This window comes from Benincasa hispida, chromosome 4 (assembly GCF_009727055.1).
Source record: "Benincasa hispida cultivar B227 chromosome 4, ASM972705v1, whole genome shotgun sequence".
NCBI classification, from domain to species: Eukaryota; Viridiplantae; Streptophyta; class Magnoliopsida; order Cucurbitales; family Cucurbitaceae; genus Benincasa; species Benincasa hispida.
This window is the reverse complement of record NC_052352.1, coordinates 26,631,392-26,647,993: the sequence shown is the minus strand read 5'-3', so window position 1 is coordinate 26,647,993 and position 16,602 is coordinate 26,631,392. Positions and strand designations below refer to the sequence as shown.

The window sequence follows — 16,602 nt, the reverse complement described above, 5'->3', positions numbered from 1 at the left end:
TGAAATCCTAGACCACATAAGGCCTCTATCACCTCCTCCTTGGAGAACTGCTGAGAACAGAACCCATTGTATTCATCGTTGAAGTCACGTAAACTGTAGACTTCATTGATGTGAGACGATGAAAAGGGAACCCTAATGCTTCTCACCAATGAATAGTCCCTACCTTCGTCGATGTTGGCATAGAACTCTCTAACTAGTGGGACAACCGCCTTGCCAGGACGGGTTGCCAAAGGCTCCCACCCCCTTTGCTCTATAGCAATAGTGATATGTGGGTAAAAGTCGGCCTCTAGGGATAAGGCTCTCTCTGGGACAATCTTTCTAGAAGGCACTACGTGGTGGTATCTATCTAGGGCCTCTTGAGAGCTAAACCTAGGGTGCTCGAAAACTGGATCTTGGTGTAGCCCATGCCCACCAAAACTAGCTTCCCTTCTTCCTACTCTCCTAGGACCCATGGAAATGATTTCCACAAAAAGGTAAGCTCACAAAATTTGGTTCCTAGGCAAACTCTCACAACCCCTTCTCAACCCTTACCCAAAAAAACACTCCAAACTCTTAACAACCACACAAAAATTCACCTGCATATAAAAAAATCCCAACAATTTCATTCATATATTCAATATCAAAATGCCCAAATCCTCCAACCCATTCAAAACAGGAAAGAATCCATATAGATATCTTTCAACCATTCGACAAATATATGCAATAATCAACAAAGAATAGAAAAAATCTTACCTTGAAGCAGAGAAATCCAAAAAAGCTAGAAAACTCGCTAGTTGGAGAAAAACCCACGAAATAAACTATCAATGTTAGCTCTAAAAAAGAGTTATTGTTCTAAAAAAGAGTTATTGTTTCTAGCTTAATTTGGGCTCGTTAATAGATTTTATGTGTTTATTTTCCTATTTTGTAGATACCGAACAATCAAGATGTTGAATTAATCATTTGGTGAAGAACTGGATTAATATGAAGTAATTTGGAGTTAATTTGAACATCCGGACTTCAAAGGAGTTGAAAAGACCAAAATACCATCGAGTTCCACCAAGTATGATCAGCCATCGAGCATCATTGCTACTGAGGGAACGAGGATTGACCCAGCGTTGCAACGCTACTCCAAGCGTCGTGACGCTCCGAAGTTGTATCACCAACGCTTGAGGGCAAAAACATCAGCGTTGCAACACTACAAAGAATGAAGGACATGGAGCAAGTGAGCATTGGACCGATTCTGGAATCGATCCTGTTGGTTTGTCTAGGAAGGTAATCAGTTAAATTCAAGCTGCGCACATCCTTGTAATCGTTCATGCTTTGGATTTACCCTTATGATAACCCTCCTAGCTTTGTTTGTTTTTTGTTTCACCACAAAAAGGTCTCATACCAATGAAGATAGTCATTCTCACTTATATACCCACGATCCTACTCTTATCTAACCAATGTGGGACTTTGGTCGCATTCCCAACATTTATAAATTATATTGGGTTAAAATGTTATTTCTTTTATCATTGTATTTTAAACCTTGCTTTGTCTATTTTAGCTCGTGTATTTTAATTGTTTAAATTTAAACTTTTTTTATAAATCTTAAAATTATTTCCTATTGAGTTCTTTTCTCTTTTTTTCTAAACAATTTAATATCTATGAAGATCTATTTTATTTATTGTGAAAATATATTCATGAAGTATCTTATTAAAAATAATAACAATAACTTTGAAGAACTAAATTTTAAATTTTATCATCTTGCTAACTTTTGTATGTTTGGTTAAAAATTGATAAGATTTCAAATAAAAACGCAATTTTGTTTCATAGATGCATTCAATTCACTGTTGAAATTTTGTACGCAGTTTAATAATAAAGCAATTTTCTTTACTTTACCGCTGATTTTTCTAATAACCCAATTGTGAGCAGATACCTGTTAATGGTATGAGATTTTGCAGTTAGTGGCTAAGTTTACATGGACTAAAAAAAAAAAACTGCAGCCCGCAGAGGCTCGGCACTAGATGATTAAATTTCAACAATAAGAAGCAGAGAAGTGAATTGAACTGCCTGGTCTACGGTTAACAAAAGAAAAAACTATAGTAAGAAGTATTCCGTCCGTTAAAAGCTCTTAAGCTAAGGCAACCCAAAGAAGAATCTCAGTACTCTGTAAATGGCTGCACAAAGAGCGCAAATATCAAACAAACATGCCCCAGCAAAGAACACAAGCATCTGCATCTTTCTCTTACTAATTGCTGTGGCGTAGGAAGACATTGAGCATCAGGATGTTATAATTTCATCAGCTCCTGGACTTGCAAAAGCTTGGAACATCAGCTTTCCACCATTGGTTCCGGACCGGATGGCTCGGGCCGGGATTTGTTGGATTGTCGCACTGAGTTGAAAAGGATGTCCTTAATAACCTAAGCAAGAAAAAGGTACCAAAACTGCGGTTAGAGAATAATGTGCAACTTTGAGATGCTCTTTTGTGAAATGAACATGCAGACTAAGAATGGAGGGTAACGCGAGTAACCTGTGACATCAAACCATGAACCTGCTCCACCGTTATCTTTGCACTGTCACGAGTGATCTTAGCAAGTTGGGAATCTTCCTGCAAATGGAGGATCAAATTACAAAACATAATGCTTGTATATGAACGAACAAGAGTTCATTTGGGTGTCAAAATGAATCTTGCGTAGAGCAACTAGCTTACTTAGAGGGAGTGTGTTGTGCATTGCCATTAACAAATTTAAAGAAGTACAATTTCATTTTATCTTTTTTGTTCCAAAAGTCTTGTGAGAGTTGAATTTAAAAGGAGAGAATTCTTGTTAACCACATAACAGAAGAACATGTCAAAGTTAATTCGACACTGCCAAAACAGGACATACATTTAGTACCAACAAAAGGATAATATAAACATAAATCGTAAAGTACACATGGATGTGCTAGCAACTAGCATCACCAATACAAACCAGTAACACAACAATTTGCTCTGCATAATTTCCAACGCAGGGGATAAAAGGACCTACTTCTAAAAGAAGAGAATAGGATGCATAAAACTGGTGAATGGAGTAATGTGTCCAACCAAGAAAAACTTGGTTAATCGAAATCTTTGTGTCAGACCTAAAAAGACAAAACAACAATTTCCTTTCTTGGTGGCTTCTTTTGTTTGGTTCTTTTTCTTTTTTTCCCTTTTTTTTTTTTTTTTTTGCCTTTTCTTTTCATGGCCTCCTTTCTGTAGTTTTATTCTTAAATGGAGGTTGGTTTCTAGTATGTGGGTGTGTTTGGGAATATAAAGAATAAAGGATAAGCACGCTTTTAATCATTTCAACTTATCTTATATAGTCTCCAATTGGAGATGCTTCTTGTAATAGCCTTCCGACTTTTTGGATTTCCCATATTTCATTAATCAATAAAATGTTTCTTATCAAAATAATAATAATAATAATAAATAAATAAATAAATAACTGATTCTTACAACAGTTATGATATCAATTGGTTATCTCTACTTGGCTAACCCCAACATAACTCTCAATTGGTTGAGGCATTACATCCCACATGTTGAACTAAAAGTCTAAAGAAATAACAGGCTATGCCAATTTGGGCCTGAGTTAAGTATTTTAATATAACCAATTGATATCATAACTGTCGCAAGAATCAGTTATTTATTCTTTATATTCACAAACACACACACACAGAGCTCAATTTGTTGAGGCATTATATCCTCGACCAAAAGGCAACTATTCAAATCCTCACCCACATGTGGTTGAACTAAAAGTCTAAAGAAATAACAGGTATTTCAAATTCAAAGCAAAACTGCTGCTAATATAGATATTAATCTATGCTCGATACCTAGGACAACAAATGAATAAAAAGGCCAACCACAGTACAAAATAGCCAAGTAGCGAAGAGTGCATCTATCTAAGGGAATAATTTCTGAGAAGTAAAATTAAACTTTAAAATATCCAATATGAACACTCAGAATCAGTATCAAAAGGTCTCGAATTGTTCTCTCCCCACCCTCAGTTACTGTAATATGTGGTTTATAGCCTAAAAGATCGGATACAAAATATGCATAGTTTATCCTATAGAACAAATTACAATAGATCATCTTTTATAGCTTAGGAAATAGATGGATGCATGTACCATAGAGAGCTGTGTATGCTTCTACGTATACATAGAAGAAGAAAGAATAAGAGAAATGACATAAAATACCTCCTTCTTCCTCTGAGAAGGAGCTATCAATGGCCCAAAGCGGGAGTGAGCCAACTGATTCTCCACCTGCTCAAGTTTTTCAGCTGCAAAGCACAAAATAAACAACTAAAAAGAATTATATAAAATTCAGATCACATCTAATGATTTGAGTCGAAATATTAAATTGAATGTGTTGTGATGAAGACAATGATACCTAAATCTGAAATTTGCCCAGCAACATAATCTCCATTACCCAAGAGAGGAGAAGAAGAAAGAGTATTAACCCAGTACTTGTTCCAAAGTAAATCCAAGAGGTGGCAGTCAAGTGAAGACTTGAAATAAGTGATATCAAGCGCATAATACTGCAATAACATGTAGAAGTTTAAGAAAAGCGTGTACCCAATGAAAAATAAACTAAGGAAATCTAAGAAGATGAAAGATCAAGGGAAGAAACCTGTTTACAATGCACACCAAAGTCTTCAATCTTATTCAGTGGGATGGTCTGATACTCAGAAACAGGCTCATCTGGTGGCTTATATCCTTCAGGGTAGGTCCTGAAAGCCCCAATCTCAACCTTCCCAGCAGAAACAGTTCTTGTAGGATCAATTACAACGGCCAGAAATGGCTCCTGAAATTGTTGGTTTAACATTTGTGTGGAAACATCAATACCCGAAAGCCAGCATCCGTAACCTGGATGAGAATGGTACCATCCTACAACGTTCTCCAACCTCCCCGCCTAAGTCATAAGAGAACCATAATATAAAGACTACGAAGCTTGTAAGGAATTCACAGATAGACGACATCACTTCACTACTACATATGTAGGAAATTTATCAATTCTAAAGAAACTCGAGAAATTCAAAAACCGTCAGCATTGGATCTATGATGTGAGAAATTTAACGAAATTAGATATCTGCACATCAAAAACAAACATAAGGATAAACGACAAAATGCATTCAACTTCAGTATATACTCCTTCAATGAAACGCTCAACAATGCCAAATAAACCCAGACTCTCATACATAACATACGTGCGTATATGAAACTTGTCGAACCAAATCATAGAAATATATTTTCAACTAATTAGGAAGAAAAAAGCGATCAGAAACGACGAATTCAAAGAGAATATAAGAAAAACCTGCTTATTCGTCTGAGAATAATCAACCATATACTCGTACGCATCAGCCTGGGCATTAACCCTAGTCTCGGTACCTTCGACGGGCAAAGCAAAGGCATCCATGACTATAATAGCGTCTCCATCAGTCTTCCCCTGCATAAGTCCCATGACCTCTATAGTTCCGCCGGAGCGTGCATGGACCACCATTTTAAGAAGCGCGAGCGCAGAGATCTTCACACGCTTGAAGTAATGAGGATCATTTTGCCACGGCTTTTCCTGCTGGAACTTGGCTTGTGCGGCCTCGTCGTAGTAGAATATCGCATCGGAGGCAGAATCTGAAGCTTTGGAGGTGGTCGGAGGAGTATCGACGGAGATGATATTGTTCTCAAGCTCCCAGGTTTTCTGAGCTATTTGTGATGATGACGGAAACGGCTCCATTCGTCTCGAAATGTAAGACGAACGATAAAAAGATGAAGAAAAATGCTCCCAATTTTCGTCTGAATTCAGATTCCTCGATACTTTTTTCCTGATTTCTGTGGAAGAAATTTGGGGTTTCTTCAATGGCAGTGTTGAAGGAGAAGCGAGTGGAATTCCCCCAATCTACAGTGACCAAGGAAATTAGATTTTCTCCTCACACCGCCAAAACACATGAACTTGAATGGGCATCATGGCCCATTAGGTTTCGGCTCGACCCAGATAGTTGTTGGGCTCATGTAGGCCGGCCCATTTTTAACTATGAAAGGGTTTTCTACATATAGCTAAATAAATATAGACTAAATTTTTCTATTTTTTACAAATGAGCTATTGTTTTAAAAAAAAAAAAAAAAATCTAACCCAATTTACCTTTTCAACTCTCTCGATACATATATATATAAGAAAAATTTTATTTATTTTAAATTAATTACCTTTAAAATATCTTCTTGAATCATATTTTTCAAAAATATCTTTGGTCCATTCATTAATGTCTATCTCAATTTACAAATGAAATTTTAACATGAAACCTTATTTACTATTTTTTTTAAAACATAACTACAAATTAGTGTTAAAGGTTTCTACGGTATATATATAATTTTATTAAAATTTTGCAAATAATCTTCAAAAATATATTTTTTAAAAGTATGAGGACTAAAATTTAAATTTTGAGATTTAAAGATTAAAATGAACAAAAATTGAAAGTATGTGAACCAAAATGAACATATTAAATTATTCACTAAAAAAAATGAACACTTTAAATGTTCAAAAGCTAAAATAAACTAAAATTAAGAGTATATAGACAAAACTAACATTTAATTTGTAATATATATATATAGATTGGTTTGTACTGTCCCTTTTTTTTAGTTGAAGGTTGGAATAATTCCATTCATTTTTTTTATATAATAAATATGAAAATATAAGACTTAAATAAGGATTTAGACATATAACTAGGCATTACATGTTTCAATATCATTATTATTTTTCAAAGTACAACATTATAAACGTGGATGAAAAATCAAATCAGCTTAAATATTAATGATACTTTAATCGATTGAGCTATAATCAATTTGCCACGAATTAATAAATATAAATCAAATAATTTAATTTGATCAAGAAAAAAACACTTTTGTTAAGTAAAAAGTGCTTATGTGTTAAATTTAAAATTGAAACCCACGTCATCATTTTCTTAAAATAATTTAGATTTTGATGTTAGTAAAAGCAAGAATGTGTAGTCCATGACAAAAAAGAGCATTTAGTTCCTGCCTTTATAACGAAGCATGCTTGTTCAATTTGGTGGTGAAAAAAATAAAGGCTAATAAAGAAGAGCATGCTTCATCCTTTTTAATTACCCCTTGTTTTTCTTTTAAGTATGAATATTTATTTAAAAATGATTTTGAATTAGGTGCAAAAAAATAATAATAAAATAAAATAGATATGATAAGCACTCATGGTTAAGTTTTGTGGTTGACATGTTTTTTTTTATTTATTATTATTCTATTTCATTTCTTTTCTTTTTTCATAACTACCACAATAATCTTTTAAGTTTTCTATTCATTTTGCCCATTTTATTATTATTTCTTTGTGTTATGTTGAAAGTTTTCTATGTCCCACATGTTTTATTTTGTCTTCTGTGTTCTTTTTCATTTTGTATATTGTCTACCAAATAAAGATGTAGATGGAAAATACCTTCATTTGATTGCATGTGGGACATTGAACCTGTATTAATTTAGTAAAAAGAAAATATCAAATAAAGAAATTTGAAAATGAAAGTAGTCTCATAGATTTGATTTTCAAAAATAAAAAATCAAATAGTGATCAAATCGGACTTTCATTTTTTGTTTTTAAAAATTAAATATATTTCATCCCCATTTCTTATAATAATTTGCATATTTCTTGTAAGTACAATGGTTCAATTTTTAGCCAAGTATAAAAAACAAAAACAAATTTTTAAAAGTTACTTCTTTTTTAATTTTCAAAATTAGGCTTGTTTTTTTAAATCCTTGATAAAAATAAAATAAAAAATGAAGAAATTTGGAGATGGAAGTAATGTTTATAAACTTAATTTTCAAAAACCAAAAACAAGAAATGAAGATTCCGTTTGGTAATCATTTCGTTTTTTGTTTTTATTTTTGAAAATTAAGCCTATGAAACACTATTTCCACCTCTAAATTTATTTATTTGTTATCTACTTTTCACCAATGATATAAAAAACAAGTTAAATTCTGATAATTGAAAAAAGTAATTTTCAAAAAGTTGTTTTTATTTTGGAATTTGTCTAAGAATTCAACAATTGTATTTAAGAGATATACAAATTATTGTAAGAAATGTAGATGAAATATGCTTAATTTTCAAAAATAAAAATAAAAAAACAAATGGTTACCAAACGAGACCGAAATGATTACCGAACGGGGTCTTATTTCTTTTATTTTTTTAAAAAATAATTGTTTATTTAGTTCTTCAATCGAAATTAAAAAATATTTTTTTTATTATGACAACTATGGGACGAGAGATTGAACCTTCAACCTCTAGAGAGAAAGATCATGTCAATTATTGTTGAGTTAAACTCATTTTGGCTTGAAACTAATATCTTGATAATTTTGGAAACTAAAATACCATCTTTAAAGTTTAGAGTTTAAAATTGAACAAATTTAAATATTTATTTTCATGGGATAACAAATTGGTTTTTGAAAATTAAACTTATAAATACTACTTTCATCTATAAATTTTTATGTTTTGTTTTCTATGGTCTTTTCAGTTTTCAAAAACTAAGCCATGTTTTTAAAATTAAAAGTTAGTTTTTGAAAATGTATGATTTGTTTTTAAAACTTGATTAAGTGTTTATTTATCCATCGTAAACCTATAATTAATAAATTAAAAAAGAAAACTAAAACTAAAATCGTCATCAAAACATTAAGAATATAACTAAAATTTGTATTTGTACAACAATAAAAATAAGGCTCAGACCGGCTCTTAATCAGTTAGTTTATGTTTTTTCCTTCACTTAAAAAGAAACCTTTTTCTTTTCATTTAGTTCAAATGTCTTAATAACTTGTTGAATTTATTTATTACTCATTGATTTTGAATTGTTTTTCAAATATATAAAAATAAACAAACTTATTTACGAATATATTAATTATTCTACATTAAAAATTGTTAAATTTTAATTTGTATATTTTCGAATGTTTATTATTTGTTCATAAATGCACAAACTAAAATTGAAAAAGCTATATATATATATATAATTGAAAATTGGTCAATTTATAAACTGCTTTACATAGTTTCACATCACTCGTTTTTACCAATTGACCAATTTTCAATTATTAGAAGTACAATATGAGTTACGAATTATGATGATGTGATATGTGTTAATTTGGTTAGGGTCATAAAGGACATTTCATATAATGTAAGTTTTGCTTTTAGAAATTGTACCTTTTTGTTTATCCAATTGGATATTGAGCAATGGAGTTCCACATGCAAATGAATCATAAATATTATAATACAATAGAAAAATTAAAATCACAGATTTATTAAAAGGAATAACTTAAATTATATTAAATTGGATAACTATTTCGATTTTTTGCTTTTAAAAATATAGATTGTAATTATTATTTGTCCCTATAAACTTATTTATTTTTCTTATCTACCTAACAAATATTTTTAAAATCTAAAACAAATTTTGAAAATTAAAAAAATAAAACTCTTGGTTTTTTTTATAAATAAATTTACTTGAATTAACGTGTGAATTCAAATACTTCTTCCATAAACATAAAACTTCTACAATTTTATAAGAGAACAAACCCAAATTTTCATTTTTAAAAATCACAGTCACGATTTAATTATTTTACATTGTAAAAGGTACTGTACATGAAATATAGTCTTAACCATGTACATGTATAATTATGACAGTTAAAATTCTAAATTTCCATCTATTCAATTTAAACTCTCTATTAAAATTCATTCTCAAACAATTAATGCATGCTTTTCAAAAGGCTTGTTTTAAACTCTTTTTCAATTTAGAACCTTTGTTCATATTTTTTTTTTAAAAAAAAAAATTGAATAATGCACGATTTTTCATGCTTGTAGAGGAACTAGGAAGACAACCTCTTAACGACAAAAATAATGTAATGTAGGGATAAATGTTGATATCAAAGGGGATATTTGAGGTGAGGAATAAAATAGCGAAGAATAAGAAGTACTGAAGTATAGGAAATTGTGAAATTTTAGTCCATAATGTAAGAAGTTGATAAGATATAAAATTAATGTTTTTTTAGTAGTGAGACTCATCTACTCCTTGGACCAAACAAGGAGTGGAGTTCAATACTCCTACTTTCCAATGCTGACTTCCCAATTCCATGGACCAAAGACATTCAAGTGGATAGTATTAACTCTATTAATGTGATTGATTTTCACATCTTTTCTTTTCATTTGTTTTTCTCTTCTTTATGGATTTTTTAATATTAATTAGATGCATCCCGAACTGCACCCATTTTTATATTGGTCATTCAAGTTTCCATTCACAAATTATTACCTATATCTCTCTTTTTATATATATATATATATATATTTACTTTATGATTGAATAAAATGCATGGAAATGAGTGTGATAAGGGATGAATCCAAATACTAACTCCTTTTTTTGTGTTTGCTACTTTATTAGAATTTTAGATCAAGTAAACTTTTATTTAAGAATTTTAAATAGAAGTAAGGCCACGTTTACTCTAGTGAAAAAATAATAAATCAATAATAATAGGCCACGTTTACTCTAGTAAAAAAATAATAAATCAATAATAATGTGAAAAGTTGACCCATTTGATTACCTTTGGTTTTATTCACTTGTATTTTGCATCTGATAGGGGTCCACTTCCAAATTTGTAATAAAAAATGCAAACCTATTAATGCGTGGAGCGTGCTAAATCCAATTGGGTCTGAAAATTATGTTTATCATTATCATTATCGTTACGATTACCATTATTGTTATTATTATTATTGTTCTAGAGGAAAAAGTATGAATTTCGATATATTTACTATGACCCTAACAACAACAATAAATGTGAGAAAATTTATAATTTTAAGTAAATGCGATAAAAAACTAATTATATTTGTTATTTTTTATAATTGATGAATCAAATAAATTTCATTAGATTACACTAATTTTTATTACGATGAGGTGACGTAAATGAAAAATAGTTATGAAAAACTAACCGATAGTCTAATTTAATTACTTTAGGAAAGCGTAGGGTGAATGAGAATACGTTTTGCGTCTTACTGCAAAGCTCTCTTCTCTCTTCTCTCAACAAAGCTCTCTTCATTGATTTCTTTCTTTCTTTTTTTTTTTTTTGAAACACAGCTCTCTTCATTAAATATAAAACATAGACAAATAACTGAATAATAATATTATTCTATATTTCTTGCAAAATATTGAGACGTCAGATTTTATTTATTTAATAATAAAGGTTACGACGGTGTCGCTTTATTCTCCGATTATTTTATTTATAAAAAGAAAATTAATTTGAGTCCACAAGAAATCATGAAAGATAAAAAAAATAAATAAATAAACAAAACAAACTCTCTACAATAATGACAACTATCCACGTCAGCTCGCAATAGCGATTGTCTGAAAGCAATACGGACTCTGCATTGGAACGGCAAATTTATTTTTTCTCTCAAATAATATTTTTTATGTTAAAATATTATTTTAATATTTTCCATTTCATTTAATTTTAGTTATTATATTTTTAATAAATTTTAAAATTACTCCATTAAAGCTATTTTTTAAAACTAGTTAAATAATAATGATAATGTAATAATTTTCATACATGCAAATACAATATGGATATTTTTTTAAAAGAATGGATCAACAATAAATAATCAGTATATATTAAATCTAGGGTAATTTGTAAAAACTATTAAGCGGATGATACATGTAATTACAATTCAAACTTTCAACGGTAAAAATTAAACTCTTATTAAAATTAGACACTTAAATTTATAATTGTTATAAAAATTGGATCTTAGATGATAAAAAAAAATGAACCGTCAAATTCATACAGTTACTATAATTTCTACTATTGTGTAAGTTTGAGAGTTTAATTTTAACACTTCTACAAAAATCTTTAACTTTCACACAATTGAAGCTTTGAGAATATAATTACAACTATTACAATATTTTAAAGGTATTTTTATAATTTATCCTTAAATATCGAACATATAATAATTAAAATTAAACATTTAAAAGTATAAAAATCAAAGTTGGAAGGAATTTCAAAATTTAGGAATGAAATTAATATTTTAATAGATTATTTTCAAATATACTGAAATGAGTCGATTGTCATTTAAAATAATTATTAATTAATAAATTTAATTGGTTAAAAAAGAAAAAGAAATATATAAAGAGGAACATGCCTCCCCACCCTTCTGACTACTCGCACCCTTTTTCCAGGCTCAAGTTGCAGATACTCTCTTCTCTTGCGTGAAAAGTCTCCGCCTCTCTTTTTTCAGGTCTCATCTCCATCTGGGTTTTCCATGTTTTTTTGAGAAATTTTGCTCTTTTTTTCAGGTGATTTGGATTGGATTTGTGTTGTTCTTGCTTTATCTGAACTTATTGTTCTTTGATTCTTTGTTCTTATGTTTTCGCTTGGTAATTTGTGTGTGTTTGTTTCTTTGACTTCGTCGCCAAATTTCTTGTACTGATCTTCAGAAAACCATTTTGCTTTTAATTGTCGAGTTTGCGAACCAATAGGTTTGTTGGTGATTGAGTAATCCCATTGAACAAATCATTTTTGGACCGGGTTTTTGTTTTTGCTTGTTTTTTTCTCAGCCATTGACTATGATTTTGTTGAGATGGCCTTTTCAACCTTGGTAGGTGGCCATGATATTATACAGTCTTGACTTTTGGATTCTTTTAACTTTCTTTCTCTGTTTCTCTGTTAAGATCAAATATAAATGTCATTTGATATTATTCTTTTTAGAAGATGGGTATGTGATAAAATCAGTGGTTTCTGCCTGGATTTTTGTCTGCTAAAGACTTGGACTGAATGGAACAAATGGAAATTTGGAATCTGATTGCTGGTTGGGTCTTTACTCTTATTCCAGTGGTGTAGAACATGAAGAGTTGAAAGGAAGATGAAAGATCTTGTTAATCGAGAAATCTAAGCAGAAGTTATTAGTAAGAATTTACGTTCGGTATAATTTTGGATAAGGAGTTCTAGGGAATATAAAGGATCACGTTTTTGGGGAAATCAAAGTAGAAAGTCGTGTTGCTATTTGTAAGAATTTATGTTCCGTAATTTTGGAAAGTTTGGTTCATTTGAAGTTTTCGTACCGAGAGTGTAGAATTAAAATTCTTGGTTGCATGATTCTTATCCGGAATCTCATTTAGTGATTGTTACCTAATTCAAGTTTTGTTGTTATGTCCAGATGTGCAGATAATTATGATGGTTCAAGGATTAGCCTTCTAAATGTGTTCGGTGTATTATTTTGTCTTCGCACAGTATCATTTTGGGCCTGGTTGATCAGTGATTAGATTCTGGTTCTTTGATTAATATTTTAGATTCAACTGAGGTGCTCATAGTTCCTACTCGTTCACTGAGTTTTTCTATGAAAGTGAGCTAAACTTCCCATCTCTTTCATGGATAGTAATCAGTTTGGTTCTAATTGGGATGATGTGATTTGTTCGATATGCTTGGATTTTCCCCATAATGCTGTACTTCTGCAATGTGCATCATATAACAAAGGATGCCGCCCCTTTGTGTGTGACACGGACCATTTACACTCGAATTGTCTCGATCGTTTTAAAAATGCACATAACACTACTCCCCCATCAACGTCTGATGTAGTTTCTCCACTAAACACAGAACCAGTTGCACCAGAAGATGATTGCAAATTATGTTGTCCTTTGTGTAGAGGAGATGTTAGTGGATGGAAGGTGGTTGATGAGGCCCGCATACATTTGGATGAAAAGAAGCGTTATTGTGAGGAAGAACAATGTAGATTTATGGGCACATATTTGGAATTACAACAACATGCTCAGTTGGAACATCCTCATGCTCGTCCTTCAAAAATCGATCCAGCTCGACAACTTGATTGGGAAAATTTTCAGCAGTCCTCTGAAATCATCGATGTCTTAAGTACCATTCACTCAGAAGTTCCACGTGGGGTGGTGTTTGGAGACTACGTGATTGAATATGGAGATGATGAAAGTGGAGACGAGTTTGAGGATTTCCCCGGGGATGATGGCAATTGGTGGACCTCTTGTATCTTGTATCAAGTGTTCGATAATTTTAGGAACTCAAGAAATCGAAGGAGGTCAAGAATTGGTGATACAAGAAGGGGACAACGTCGTTCGAGTAATGACTTGTCAAATTCAGACGATAGTTCTGTGGCCTCAGTAGAATTTGCGGAGTACGGGGTAGAAGAAATTGACGATGAACTTGTGAGTACAAATGTCTCTTCTAGAGGTAGTTCCAACCACAGGAGGTGAGAAAATGCATTCCCCTTCAAATCTCCTTTGAGCTCTATTCAAGTATCTCTGTTTAACTAGTTATTCGTGGGGCTTCATGGAACTTCTTGACATGTTTTGGCTGAAATTAACCTTGAAAACTAAACAAAATGAACCGTTATAACATTTATGAATTAGATGAGACTTCTTTTTGTTGCATCTAGTTCTTAGCTCTACAAGTTTTACAGTTTAGCTTAGATGTCATTATACCGATATATTTGAGTTTCTTGTTCTAACTTGATTAATTCATCTTCCTCACCAATCCCTAGTTCCAGGAGACGTCGCTCCCGCTTTTACGACAACTAGCCACTAGGTATGCATTTTCCTATGAGCTGCACTGTTTTTGTATTGTCTCTGTTTTAATACTCAACAGGACATCTTTAAGCATGGTCTATTTTCTTCTCCTTCCTGTCTCACAAATATTTTCTCCTGTTTTCTTATGATTTATGGCAGTGTTGAAAATGAGGCGGAGTTAAGGAAATAGACGAACCATTTAGACGTAGAAAAGTACTCAAATTCATGTTACATTATGTAATGTTTAAACTTTTTGTTCTTACATTATGCTGGCTTCTTTCTTTCTTTTATTTTTGTTTGGTTTCTTTTATGGGGTTGTCCTAAGATGTATTCTGCTTACTCATTATATTGTCAAAATGGATTGAAAGGCGCCAAACTGATGATAACTGATGCTTTAGTTAGTGTACAGCTGATCTAAATTTTGTTCCTTTGTTTCATTTATCACTGTCTTATTCTTGCAATCCCGCTTACGGTTGTCAACATGCTTGATTGGCGTCGAGTCCGTGCTTATCATGTACGATATTCTAAAACATTGCTCTTGCTTTCATATTGTTCTGTACTCCGATGTTGAATCCGAAATTCTTTTGCTTTCTTTCCCAACTTCAATCTATTATGATGGCTTATGTTTAGCTTTAAAGTTCAGAGTTATTTTCACTTTATGTGGGAGTGGCCTGAGGTCAGTGTCATTGGATATTAATGATTAGATGGGAATCAAGTTAAAATTATAATGAGAAAGATATTATTATATTGCCCTTTAAACACAAGTCAACTTCTAAAGAAATGCTTTCTTACTAGAATGGATGCAATTGATGCTAGTTTGGTGTACTGGCCGAAATGCTGTGTAATGATTTTTTGCTTCTATTTCCCCCCGTTAAGATAGTCAGGTGGGGGGAAAAAAGAGAGAGAGACAAAAAAACGTATTCGTAGCTTTTATATTTAATTTAAAAACTTGTCTTTTCACATGTAAAACTCTAATAATAGACAAGTTATAATTCAAGTATTTTTTTAAATAAAAAAAATTAACGTAAATTACTAGGTTTTGATAAGTTTGTTTCTATTTGGTTTTTCACTTTATGTAAACATATTTCAGATCTAAGCTGGATCTAGATGTTGAAAACTGAAAAAGAAAAATTCAAGACCTATAGGATAATAATTTCGTTTTTACCATATAGCTTTTGCAAGTGGTGCTTTTCTCCCCAATTTCATTCGTGGAAGAAAATTTTGAATTCTTTGTTAAATTTCTTTTTTTTTTTTTTTTTTTTTCCTTTTCCTTTTGATTTTGATTTTTACAACATTAGTAGACAGTAGGAAACAAAACATGAATTAATAGGTTGAGGTGATGTTTATAAACTTAGTTTTTAAAAATAAAAAAATCGAAAATCAAATGGTAACAAGCTCAAGTATGACTAACAAACAAGTTTTACTTTTATTCTATTAAGTTTTACTCGAATTAGACTCAAATTTGTATATAAGACAAGTAAATAATAAATTCAGTCCTTGAATTTTGAGGTTTGTAAACTTTTAAAAGTGTCCTTTCAATTTTATCTCTAGTAGATCTTTTGACTAAAAAAGATAATTGATCTATTATATATGAATTTGAATGGCATGATAAAAGCATCGGACTAAATTTTATTTATAATTTTGAAAGCAAATAAATTCAGGGACTGAATTTCTGATCAAGTCAACCTAGAAATACAAATTGGGTAAATCACATGAAAAAGACACTTCCATCATGTTGTTCTGAGCTTTTACTTCCTATAAGTGATGCCGTCGGCCGTAGTTACTGGTTACTAAAAAACAGTGTTTCAATTGTCCTGAAGCAGAAACAAACGGACAATCATTTGCCTTGTTTTTGTTTTGGCCTGGTATACCCATGAGCTTGACGTCATAACTACAATACTCATCTTTTTCTTTTCTTTTCTTTTCTTTTTTGTTAAGAATCACAACATATGATCTCAGAGGCAATAATATAAACCTTATACTAATTTGAACAATTATTATAAGTGATTGATTGTGCCATTTTTAATGACAAAATCATTGTTTTTCGTTCGTCTTTCATGTGTGCTTT

The 16,602-nt window shown here is 31.2% G+C and overlaps 2 protein-coding genes across 4 annotated transcripts; one reads left to right on the top strand and one right to left on the bottom strand.

Annotated features, from left to right (window-relative positions):
• Positions 1–1,940: 1,940 nt before the first annotated feature.
• Positions 1,941–5,894, bottom strand: LOC120076359 (COP9 signalosome complex subunit 5a-like). The gene is made up of 6 exons (XM_039030168.1): positions 5,291–5,894; positions 4,607–4,888; positions 4,367–4,514; positions 4,174–4,256; positions 2,492–2,569; positions 1,941–2,381 (listed from the first exon to the last, which is right to left on the bottom strand). The coding sequence occupies exons 1-6, from the start codon at positions 5,705–5,707 to the stop codon at positions 2,292–2,294; spliced, it is 1,098 nt and encodes a 365-aa protein (XP_038886096.1). The 5' UTR covers positions 5,708–5,894; the 3' UTR covers positions 1,941–2,291.
• Positions 5,895–12,119: 6,225 nt separating this feature from the next.
• Positions 12,120–14,978, top strand: LOC120076613. 3 transcript variants are annotated; one of them, XM_039030491.1, is made up of 4 exons: positions 12,120–12,241; positions 13,160–14,218; positions 14,510–14,553; positions 14,694–14,978. In XM_039030491.1, exons 2-3 carry the CDS (start codon positions 13,371–13,373, stop codon positions 14,544–14,546), a joined length of 885 nt encoding a protein of 294 aa, XP_038886419.1. In that variant the 5' UTR covers positions 12,120–12,241; positions 13,160–13,370; the 3' UTR covers positions 14,547–14,553; positions 14,694–14,978. The 3 variants fall into 3 exon arrangements, with proteins under 3 accessions (XP_038886419.1, XP_038886420.1, XP_038886421.1); XM_039030492.1 differs by having other exon boundaries at positions 12,176–12,299; XM_039030493.1 differs by lacking the exon at positions 12,120–12,241 and adding an exon at positions 12,830–12,908.
• Positions 14,979–16,602: the final 1,624 nt, after the last annotated feature.

Bases quoted from the DNA above. Each gene is read 5' to 3' on its own strand.
- LOC120076359 (XM_039030168.1), bottom strand. From the start codon at position 5,707: ATGGAGCCGTTTCCGTCATCATCACAAATAGCTCAGAAAACCTGGGAG. The intron at 4,889-5,290 runs GTTTTTCTTATA...CTTATGACTTAG, and splicing joins ATTCTCAGACGAATAAGCAG to GCGGGGAGGTTGGAGAACGT. The intron at 2,382-2,491 runs GTTACTCGCGTT...TTTCTTGCTTAG, and splicing joins TTCATGGTTTGATGTCACAG to GTTATTAAGGACATCCTTTT.
- LOC120076613 (XM_039030491.1), top strand. From the start codon at position 13,371: ATGGATAGTAATCAGTTTGGTTCTAATTGGGATGATGTGATTTGTTCG. The intron at 14,219-14,509 runs GTGAGAAAATGC...ACCAATCCCTAG, and splicing joins GGTAGTTCCAACCACAGGAG to TTCCAGGAGACGTCGCTCCC.